At 45.3% G+C, this 12,055-nt stretch overlaps 1 protein-coding gene across 2 annotated transcripts in view; it reads left to right on the top strand.

Moving 5' to 3' along the window:
• Window positions 1-12,055, top strand: part of atp10d (ATPase phospholipid transporting 10D) — a 128,993-nt gene that overhangs the window by 30,764 nt on the left and 86,174 nt on the right. For both annotated transcript variants that reach the window (XM_047610454.1, XM_047610453.1), the window contains exon 6: window positions 3,906-4,012. In XM_047610454.1, coding sequence (XP_047466410.1) covers window positions 3,906-4,012 — 107 coding nt within the window. The remainder of the gene's footprint in view (window positions 1-3,905; window positions 4,013-12,055) is intronic.

The raw sequence follows: 12,055 nt of genomic DNA, 5'->3' as shown, positions 1-12,055 counted from the left end.
GAGATAAAGCCAGACTGGTGAGAATCAGGCACAGCGTAGGGCAGCTAAGCATGGGCGGAACCTGGGAGCTGAAGTCCCATTTAGACGGCTGGCTAACCATTCCACAACAGATAGCCGTGACCCTCAAAAGACTTGCTGTGGTGGTCCGAGATAGAAAGGAAAGTGTACTTTGTGAAAATAACTGTCCCGTGGGAGCATAGAGTTGAGGAGGTGAATGAGCGCAAGAGAGATAGATACACGGAGATGGCATTGGAAGCAGAGCAGCGAGGCTGGAGCGCCCGTGTGTGCCCAGTGGAGGTCGGTTATCATGGATTTGTTACAAAATCCACCATTGCTCTCCTGTACGAGTTGGGCATTCGTGGGAAAGAACAGAGGGTTGCTGTAAACAATATGTCCATGGCAGCGGAGCAAGCAAGTGAGTGGCTGTGGCTAGGGAGGAAACATGCCAGCTGGGGAGCATGCTAAAGGTAAGGCTAGCTGTGTACTGTTAATAGGTAGCAGTTGTAATAGGGCTAATCTAATCTGTTGGTTGAAAGTCACATGGTGCCGTGGTGGCTGCATTTAGGGAGGTGACTCCAGGACGCTGGAGCTCGCTGTTAAGCCTTCTGGAGGTGTCGTGGGCCTAACTTAACGAAACATCAGTGAAGGGAGGGGCCCACTTGAAAACCCCAATGATGTGCCGCACACTGCCTCCTGTTAGTGGCTAAACTTGTTAGCTGGCGTTTTCTTGTGTTTTACTTCTGATCTTGGCAGAGGGGAGAGATGTTTGGTTGAAGTGTAGTCGCATGTCCCATCATTTCTTACCTACTATGGGTGACTAGGTTAATTAGCTGGTGCTTTTTAGTGTTTTACTTCCGTGGCTAGGCTAATTCGCTGATGTCTGGTAGTTTTTTATTTGTGATCCTAGCAGAAGAGAGAGTTGTTTGTTGAAGTGTAGTTGCATGTCCTACCACCTCTCATTACCTCCTGCTGTGGACTAGGCTATGTAACTGGTGTCTGGTTGTATCTTATTTCTGATATTGGCAGAGGGGAGAGATGTTTTGTTGAAGTGTAGTTACATCCCCCATCATCTCTATTACCTACTGCTGCTGGCTAGGCTAGTTAGTAGCTTACTGCTAGTCTGCTGGTTGGTTGGACTGGGCTTCTAGAGGAGTTTTGTCTCAGATTACGGCACGAGGGTTGTAACATCTGGTCTTGTGTATTAATGAATACTAACAAACGTATTGAAGTGATAATTGGAACAATTGGTCCTAGCTTAATGACAATCTTTAACAGCTTTTTAGCCATAAGTGTTGTCCCATCTTGTTTCAAGCATGCAATAGTAAAGACACTCCTCAAGAAACCTGGTCTTGATCCAAATATTCCAAACAATTTTAGATTAATTTCTAAGCTTTCTTTTTTATCTCTAAAGTGTTTTTTTTTGTTTGTTTGTTTTTTTGTCTTTCTTAAATCAGAACAATATATTTGAAAAATTCCTGTCAGGGTTCCATGAACACCACAGCACAGGGACAGCTCTTTTAAGAGTAACAAATGACCTCCTCTGTGCTGCAGATACCAGCAAATGCTCCATCTTAATTCTTTTAGACCTAAGCACATGTTTGACACGGTCAACTACAAAATCATCCTCGGCCGTCTGTCACACTGGGTTGGCATCTCTGGTCCTGCCCTTGATTGGTTCTGCTCCTACATCTCGAACAGACAATTCACTGTTTCCATTGGTAGCTCCTCCTCCACACCTGCAAATATTACATGCTGGGTTCCTCAGGGCTCAGTTTTAAGACCACTTTTCTTCACCCTATACATAATCCTGCTCTGAAAAATTACCCAAAGACACAACATCTCCTTCCATCTGCTACACAGATGAAAGTCAGATTGACATCACCTGGATAAAAGACTGTTTTGATGGCATTAAAGACTGATTGGCTGAGTACTTCCTTCAGATAAATGAGGACAAGACAGAAGTCCTACTCTTTGGCCCACCACATCATACTACTGCTTCCACCCAGAACCTTGACCACCTCTGCTACTATATCTCACCATATGCAAAGAACCTCAGTGCCTTATTTGACAGTAACTTAAGTTTGAACAGGCAGGTAAATTCTGTTGTCAAGTCCAGTTTCCTTCAGCTCAGAACCATCTCAAAAATCAGGCACTTAACTCAGGACTACTGTAACTCCCTCTACTCAGGTATTACCCAAAACACCATCTCCCATCTCCAACTAGTCCAAAACGCTGCTGCCCAGCTGTTAACAAAGTCAAAGAAGCAAGACCACATCACTCCCATTCTTGCATCATTATACTGGCTCCCCGTTCATTTTAGGATACACTTCAGAATTCTTCTGCTTGTTTATAAATCCCTCCATGGTCTCGCCCCTTCATTTATCTCTGAACTTCTCATCCCTTACATCACCACCAGAACCCTGAGATCCTCAGACCGCGGTATGCTGGCTGTACCACATTCGGGGAAAAAAAGGCGAGTGACTGAGCCTTTTCTGTTGCAGTCCCTCGGTTCTGGAACAGCCTGCCAGATGCTTTTAAGAAGCACATTGAGACCCATCTTTATTCCCTGGCTTTCAATGGCATTTGATCTGTTTTTATTTCCTTATCTGGGAGTTAATAGCTTTTCATTTGTTGACACAGTGATGTTGATCTGTAATTTGCATGTTTATATGACATGTTGAATGTGAAGCACTACGGTGCAAATGTGCTTTGCTTTTAAGGTGCTGTATGAATGAAATAAACTTATACTAAAAAGAAAAGAAGTAAAAGAATTAAGATATATGTTGAAAAAGATCTTGCACCGCATCCATCCCAGGGAGTCCAGGCACCGCCCCATCACTGAACCTGCCTTCTTGACCAGCTTGTTTAGCTGACCAGTGTTTTTGAGATGTTATCACCACAACAGACTGCTGCATAGAAGAGGATGCTGGCCACCACAGACCGGTCAAACATGGCCAGCATTTCCCTACACACAATCATCAAAATATCCGAGCCTACTCTGAGCCTTCTTAAAGAGAGTGTCCCTGTTGTCCAGCTTGTCATCCAGATGCACCCCCATGGACTCTTAGGTCTTCACCACCTCAATATTCTTGCCCAGGATAGGCTTGGACTTGGACGTATGGAAGTCAATGACCAGGTCATTGGTGTTCAGGAGCAACCCGTTCTTTTTCCTCCAGGCACCGAAGGCTCCTGGCAAGGACCGTTCCTGCCTGTAAGCTCAGGTTGAAGAGCTTCTGGAGGGGCTCAGCCAGTTGGTCTGCAGTGACCTTCAGCAGCCATGAACAATCACTGTCGGGCCCAGCTGCCTTCTCAACTGTGAGGGACAGGGGTGACCTGGCTGGGGAGGGGAGGGAGAGGATGTAGTCATGGTGTCACGGAAAAACGTGTTGTTGTAGTCCGGAGTGTTGGTGCAATAAAGTTTATTAAAGATACGCGAGCAACTCCTTCTCCATTATTTACAGATACCTTTTCAGATGTGTGTGCATTGCATCAGTACATTTGTTGTATTTCAGGATTGACTTACATATTCTGCATCTCACAGAAGAGTGGGCTTCATCTAAACTGAAGTATTTACACACACTTGATGAATTGCTGCTAATTTGCTGCAGTAACTCACTGGGCTCCTCACCTGTCTTCTCTGAGGCATGTTGTTATTCTCACGTAAATGGTGACTCATTGACTTCACTGCTGTGCCAGATGCTAGATAACCCTAATCTGGTTATTTTTCTTGATTAAATAAATACAAAAGTATATTATTTCCATTAAGTTTGATTGGATTCTCTCTGTCTACTTTCATGAGTCAAGTTTTGAGTTATTTTAATGCCGATATATAAAATACAATGGTGGGCACAAAAAAATTTAAGCACTGCTGTATACTTTGTAAAACTGTGTATCTTGATCCACAGAAAGGACTCGAGTGGGGTTCGTGTTGGGCTACATATTGATAACCTCCTGCTAAGAAGCTGCACCATCCGCAATACGGAGACTGTCGTAGGAATTGTGGTCTATGCTGGTAAGAGCACACGTTTATTAAAACATTTTTCTATATTTTTTTATATAAAATGAAATAACATATTGAAGTGTATGGGAGTGGCACAGTGGTTTGGTGGTTAGCACTGATGGCTCCCAGCGAGAAGATCCAAGCTTGAGTCTAATTAGATGTAGGAAATGAGATGAGATTGAAGACTGTAGGTGTTGTTGGAACCAGGGCACGAGGGCCACAAGGGCCATGGCCCTCTCAATTTGGCCTTGTGCCCTCGAAAAAAATAAATGCCGTGAGGCCACAGTGGCCTTGATGCCCTGCAGTTTTGTAGTCTGCCTCTTGACTGTCAACACAGCTTTAACACCACCAGCGTCTATTGAGAAAATACGACTTTTGATGACGTTCTGCAATCTTATTGGGCAACTCATCAGTGGTGGATCTGATTCGAGCCTGGCATGAATCGCTCGGATGGGCTATAATAACAGTTTGACACTGACCAGCCAACCAGGAGACTTAATCAGACACACCCCTCACCCACTTTTGTCCACGTCTGTGACATTGAATTTTCACTGAAGAAAGAGAAAAAGTTGACTGAGTGTAGTAACTCAGACTGGAGTCATGGTGTCCCAGGAAGAACGGTTTTACTTCACTTAACTGGAGAAATCAAAACACATCACATTGGGTTGGCGCCGAACATTAACAACCCTCACTTCCGCTATGTGTCTATTCAGGTTCACCACCTTGTGAGCTTTCTCACCTCTGCAGCTGCTGGCTCCTTCACCTTATCACTGCTGAGAACAACATCCTCCACATCCAACAGTGTCCTGTCATGTGTTGAGGTGTGACTTTGCTGCATTGTGTCAGTCTGATGTCTCTTTGTGGTCTTCTTTGATGTCCGTTGATGCGTCAGAATCTGGTCCACATGTCTCCTGACTATGCTTCCATCACTAAGCATCACTGTATAGGATACCGGTCCAGTCACTGACTCTATAACACCCCGGATCCACTTGGGACCAAAACTGAAGTCCTGGGTCAGCACTGAGCCTCCCACCTTGAACCAGTGTGTCTTTGCCTTGGTGTCATGATCTCTGGTTTGTTGTTCTTGTTTCTTCAGCACTTCCCTCTTCAAATCCTGATGGATCAGATCCAGTGTGCAATGCAGCTTCCTCCCTAGCAGCAGTTCTTCTGGAGAGAGTAAAGAAAAACACCATCTGTCAAAATTTAATTGATTGACTTTGATGGATCAAAGGGGCGTGACCGATAAAGTGGGCGTGACCAACTTTCAAGTTGTTGCGTAACCAACTGTCAAGGTGTTGCATAACCAACTGTCAAGGTGGGCGTAACCAGTGGTGGTTGGATGTTGTGGTATTTTTGGATATTGTGGTATTTCACTTCCCTTGGGGTTAGGAAGTCGGGGTCTACATTAAAGTCTTTTTATTAGATGAAACAGCGGAGTCACGACCCCCCGGTCACACACAGGCAGATACACACACGCACAGACCCCCAGTCACACACAGGCACACAGACATGTTTCTATGAAAATCACGTAATGCCACCTGCCCCCTCCCATGCTTCCGGCCAAGTGAAAAGCTAATGATGACCGAAGGTCGTTGCAGTCCATTCTCAAGTCCGCGGCTGACTTGAAAAATAAAAATGAGCAAGAGAACTTACACCTCCGATATCATTAGTGAGACGCCTTTGAGCGTCATTCAGGAAACCTTGCCAGGGATGGCGCCGAGAAAACTGATGGTGTTTAAGTGCAGATTCCAGCAGCCGCCAACGGGCCCTCTCCAGGAAGAGTGGCTTTTGGAGACAGTTGAGAAATTTGGCTATTCTTTCAACTATCACACTGCTGAAGTGTGTATGTATCATCTCTATCCGGGACAAATCTTCAGTCCTGACACACCGAATGCCATATTCACTTCCAATGACTGGGGAGTACTGAACGGCTTGGTGGCCAGATGCATGAGAGGCGAGAGCATTCCATCTTGTGTAATGCTAAAAGAAGAGGGAGAAGCCCATTTGAAGGAGGAGAGGGATCCCTTCAAGTTCCATGAGGGAGAAGAAGAAATCAAAAAATTCATCAAGATAATATGGGAGACCAAATCTGACAGCTCCAGTAAATGGTTTTACAGAGTAAAATTGGAGATGCATTGGAAGAAAAGTCCAGGCGGCCGCCTGGTGCTGGACCGTTTCAGCTCTGAAAATGGGGTACTTCTCAGGTGCCCGAGTGTGCCGGTTGCTGAGTGGATGAAGATGCTGGATGAATCGGCCGACCGCATCACCGTTCTATTCCAAAACAGCCGCCTCTGGAAAGATGTGACGCTGGTGAGAAAAGACATTTCTCATCTGTTTTAGGACTACAAGGCCACTCCCCCCAACCCCGCCCACTTCCCTGACCACAGCATAAATTTGAACACCTGAGCCCAGGTCCGAAGAAGACACCAACTTCAACTTTGAGCACCATGTCTCACCTTTGACTCAACTCCACCTCCGTCTCCTCTCGTAGAGGAAGAGGTGACTCTACCACCCACTCCGCCTTCATCTCCTTTGGTAGAGGAAGAGGAAGAGGAAACTCCACCATCCACTCCGCCTTCATCTCCTGTGTCAGGCGTAGAAGAGGAGAGCTCTGCGGCGTGCCTCCCCGAGCCTACTACTGAAGACCAGCTGGATGCTGGGTTGCTGTCTTCCACCCTCCAAGAAAATATTAAAGCCGGCATCATACATCTGCTGAACATTGTCCTGCAGGAGTTTCGTCATGAGATCCGCTTCGGGTGTCAGGTAGACCACCCTAGCCAGAGAAACCATGAGTGACCCCAGGTTCTTCTACAGGAGTCACTTTCACCGGCTGATGAGGAGACTCTGGACACCAAAGTTTATACCGGCCCTGCAGCAGCTGTTGACTGCCCTTCGTATCTCTGTCGATAAATCCAGAATTCAAGGTGCGACTGAAGCCATGCTACATGACCTGAGGTCCTGTGAGAATATCTTTGAGAGAATCGGTGAGCTGTACGATTCACTGGTTGGAGAGGACATTATGAAAATAGCTCTACTTCGTGTGGTTGCCGATACCTGGAGAGGAGCCTGAAAACCGCCGGAATAAATTCCTTATTTAGAACACATTTATCTTTAGATTACTTTTTGACTTTGTATGTGCATTTATCTACATCTTTGTTGTTTTTTTTGTTTTTTGTTTTTCTTTACCATGGGGAATTGTTTGAGAATAGTGTTCAGGGCTGTGAGACTGAGGTACATCGTGTGGGAGCTATCTGCTATTCTAGAGCAAGCTGTTACCAACAAAGTGAACGATGATAAAAAAAATTAAAATCAGCGGTAGCCCGAAACCTGACGAAGTTAAAAAATTTGAAATGTTTTTGGATTTAGTACGTGCTCGGGCTACAAATGTTCAATGGGAAGTGTTTGTACAAAAGGCTGTAACATCATTCACTGAAAGCTCTGTGATGGATACATTCTGCGGTATAATCAATGATGATGAAACTGTTGAAATGAATGTGTTTCACCTGTTGGCACTTTACGCTCTGATCGTCGATGCATTGCCCCATTACGTTCAAGATCGGCCGAGCAATGATATCTTACAAATGTTGCAAACATTGCATGTTATCATACATCGGAAGTTCACAGCCGCTGTTCTCATCCAAACCTGGAAAATGTTGAGCACTGAAGACAAAAACGGGAAGTGAAGTGAGCAGGGCTTTTGCCTTGGTGTTAAAGGAGAGCAAAGTGCCTGAGAAGTTACAGACGGACGCGGGTAAAGAATTCTATAACAAGACTTTTAATGCTCTGATGAAGAAGCATGATATTACTCACTTCTCAACCGCTAGCGACCTCAAAGCTTGCGTCGTCGAGCGGTTCAACCGTACGCTAAAGACTGGAATGTGGCGATACTTTACGGCCAGAAACACGCGTCGATATGGAGATGTTTTGCAGGATCTGCTTAAAAGTTATAATGAGAGCTATCATACGAGTATAAAAATGAAACCGAACGGCGTCACAGCTGAGTACTCTCCTGCAGTATTTCAAAACTTGTACGGGACATTTCCTCTTCGTCAAAAAAACACGTGGAAAATTAATTTAAAAGAGGGTGATGTAGTGAGGATTTCCAAGCTGAGGAGTGTGTTTGACAAAAAGTATGAGCAGAGTTACACGGACGAGCTTTTCACCGTATCAGAATGTGTTCCCCGCCTTCCACCGGTGTACAAAATAAAAGATTATGATGGGAAACCTATCGACGGAACCTTTTATGAGGCCGAACTACAAAAAGTAACCATTACCGAGGATAAACCGTACCAAGTGGAAGCCGTTCTGGATGAGCGCACAAGTCGTGGTAGAAAACAGGTTCTGGTGCGTTGGAAAAACTGGCCTGAGAAATTTAATAGCTGGGTAGCCGCAGGTCAGCTGATTGATGTATAAAGTCATTGCACGCGACAGTCTTCCGTATCACAAAGAGTCATGGATGCGAGAACAGAAGAGGGTTTTATGTGACTTTACCCTCTAACGCCAGTCTCAATGTGTTTACTGAAAACACTATAGCCAGTAACATTTCCACCTGGAGGGCCCATGGCAGGTGGCACTGACGGAGATTTCCACACACGTGGTATAATACTCCTAAAGACAACTCTTTTTTTCATTGGATTGACGCGTGGGAACATGGTGCCCTGGATGCGATTGACCCCGTTATCAATTTGGATGAGAAAAGATTTACCCTGCACGTCAAACCTTTTGAAAGCGGATATTATGATGACAAAGAGCAGATCATGAAACAGATAAACGCCTGTATGAGGGAAATTAGCACCGACGTTACTCTGCGATATCACGAATGTAAACATAAGTTTCAGTGGCTACGTAGCGGCTGTTATAGACTACGTTTTTCCCTCCCATGGCCTATATGTTAGGATTAAAACCCAGTGAGTGGTTTACGAGCGGGTTACTCAGACACTCTCCTCGCCCCGCTGATATAAAAGTGGGGTTATATCATATGTTCTGTTATAGCGATTTGGTTCAGCATCAGGCGGTGGGTGACGCTTATGCCCCGCTCTTAAGAACGGTTCAAATTGAGGGTAAATTTGGAGATGTTATTTCACACACCTTCAGCCCCGCCTACTACTTACCGGTAGCAAAAAGACATATTGAAAACATCAGCATCGAGCTCAAGACCGATCAGAGCCGGCCGGTAGATTTCAGGTTCGGGAAAGTGGTTGCGACGTTACATTTTAAACCATGTAAAACAGTGAGCTGAAAATGGTGGTGGTGGAACCTCACCCCGATCTTTATCGATTTGTAAGTTATTATGAAGATCAAGTGGGAAGCGGCCTGCCAGGATTCCATGGAGCCCCCATGATGTACAGTAGGGGGCTGGAATCCATATTTTCAAAAATATTTAGGTTTGTGACGCCGATGGTTAAAAAAGGTTTTACCATCGCAAAACCTCATCTTCAAAACGCCGCTAAGAACATAGCATCTGATGTAGTCAGCAGGGTTCAGAGGAAGAGAACCAAGAAGGATCAGGACTTATGCTTCTCGCTCGACGAGCCGGAAAGAGACCCCCCAGACGTCGCGTAGCGGCTCATAAAAAGCGCAAGTCAACGGCTTATAGTAATTCAGTGCAGAGACGAAGGTCCAAAGGAAGGAAGGCCAAAGATATTTTCTGAAAATGGCTCTATTACATCACAAATCGCCAGAATGCAGCATGACGGAACTGGACTTATTTGCTGCTCCGGTGACACAGATGTCTATCGAGCAGAGTAAGTATACAGAGATTTCCCCTTTATCGACTCTCACGGACACCGGTCCTATAGAATTTTTTATCCCGGGCGATGGAGAGAAATATCTGGATCTAGTCAACACTCTGCTATTCCTGCGTCTACAAATTACTAACGAGGATGGGACAAACTTGGCACAGGACGCTCGTGTGGGCCTGATCAACTATCCCCTCAACACCATTTTCTCGCAGGTTGATGTGACCCTGGGAGATAGATTAATCTCTCAGTCCAGTGCTACACACCCCTACAGAGCTTTGATAGAGCTTTTGTTGAACTACAGTCATGAAACACTTGCTAGTCAGTGTTCAGTCGGTCTGTTTTATAAAGACACAGCCGGATTTATGGATTCAACCGTGGTGGCGGCTGACGGTCCGAATCGGGGTCTGGTTAAAAGAGCTCAGTTAAGTGCCGCCTCGAGCGAGTTTCACGTGATGGGCCCCCTGCACGGGGACATCTTCTTTAGCGAGAGATTTCTTTTGAACAGCGTCGACTTGCGGATTAAACTAACCCGGGTGAGTGACGCTTTCTGTCTGATGAGTCAGGCCAACGCCAACATTCTGAGTGAGCATTATGACGCTCATATTTCAGTGATGCCGGTATTGGGTAAAAATCCTTACCACCTCTGAGTGATCAGACGCTTAAAAGATGACATCATCCAAAATAACCAAGTGTGTTTGGTCGGCTGGAAAAAGAGACTCGTCTTCAAAAGAATCCGGTAATCCTTCAATAAATCTTATCTTTTTATTTTTCTTTTGCAGTTCAGTATACAAAGGTTGAAAAGACGTTTAAATCCATACAATATTATTAGGTACATCATTCATGACATGTTCACAGTTTTCCAGAACATTTTTTACAAAAACAGTTTTCCCACATCCACTCGGACCCACCACCAGACACGAAAAAGGAAGCTGCAATCTGGGGTCAAACTCAATCTCTTCTCCTAGAGAGTGTGACATTTTCTGATTAATAATATTAATCAGAAAATATTAATCGCCCGCCAGCTAAAAGACGCCTTTTGTCATACACCACCCTGAACCTCTTTTGGAATGAAGAATTTTTCAGGGTGAAGCCTTTTTTATCTCACACGATGTTCTGCTGAGGCACTGTAATGATGGCGTCGCTAAGAGGATTCTCAATGTAACCCTCTGCCAACTGTTTAATACTGTTGAAGTTAATCTTTTCACCACTCTGACGGTTCAGTGTGATACCCTTCACGCGCAGTGACACTTTACCCCCTCTGGTCTGATATGCATAACTTGCTGCTGTAAACTCTTGAATGTAGTCCCCGCCCAGCTCCTCTGTCAGCTGCCCCTGGTAGTTACCTGTGGGAAGACGCGTCTCCCCCTCTCTGATGACATAAATCAAGCTGTCGGTGTCATAGTACAGAATCCTTTCGGGATCATGTACCATCTCCATATATCTGTAAAGAGTCAGTTGAGCGTAGAATGTGGTAAACTCTGCGATAAAGATGTTATTGCTTTTCCGGGGAGGAAGGATGTACCTGTCACCGTACTGCCACTGCACCATAGCCACCTCATCATTCAGAAAGCCAAAATACTTTACATCGTACTGCTCTGAAAACAGAAACTTGAAAAACTCTTCAGGTTTTCTGATGAGGGTGGTCTGACCTAAGTTGGTTCTCTGGGCAAACTTTCCCCAAAAGCTGTTGAGACAAAGTTTGGTAATCTGTCTTTTTGGAGGATTAGGTACGATTTTACTGTGGTCTAATTCAATACCTTGGTTGGCTGCGTAGTCTCTGATGTAATTATCCCTGCTAGCCTCATCCGATGCTTCGGGGGGAAACCAGAAGCCTCCTGTTTACCCTTCAGAAAGGTGTTGATGTAGCCCCAAAGAATAGAGTCGCTCTTTTGCTTGAAATGCCAGACTTCTGGGTTATCTGTTATCTGGGCTACACGGTATCCACTGTCTAGGGCTTTTGTGAATTCAGTCGTCCAGGTACCGGATAGAGCTCTTTCTCTGTCACTATGCATGCACGAACTGGCTTGATGGTTGATCTCAGCACACACGCGGCAGAGAGTAAACACCAGTTTGCCTTGCTCAGTTTTATGCGGTAGAACAGGTAGAAATAGCTTCCGAGGGGGATACACGACAGCTTTAATCAGGCCGAAGTACTCACGCGGATCTTTAAAACCCTGACGGATAATTTCGGGATGGCCGAGGGGGTAGTGAAAGTGTGCGTTAATGTACGGATACAAGGATGTAACATCAACGTAACGAACCTGCTCGGTGTCGCTTGTCGTGTACTTTAGACGGATGGGACAAATTCTACCTC

This window comes from Mugil cephalus, chromosome 17 (assembly GCF_022458985.1).
Source record: "Mugil cephalus isolate CIBA_MC_2020 chromosome 17, CIBA_Mcephalus_1.1, whole genome shotgun sequence".
NCBI classification, from domain to species: domain Eukaryota; kingdom Metazoa; phylum Chordata; class Actinopteri; order Mugiliformes; family Mugilidae; genus Mugil; species Mugil cephalus.
The sequence above is the reverse complement of the archived record's forward strand: the minus strand, read 5'-3'. Positions and strand labels throughout refer to the sequence as shown.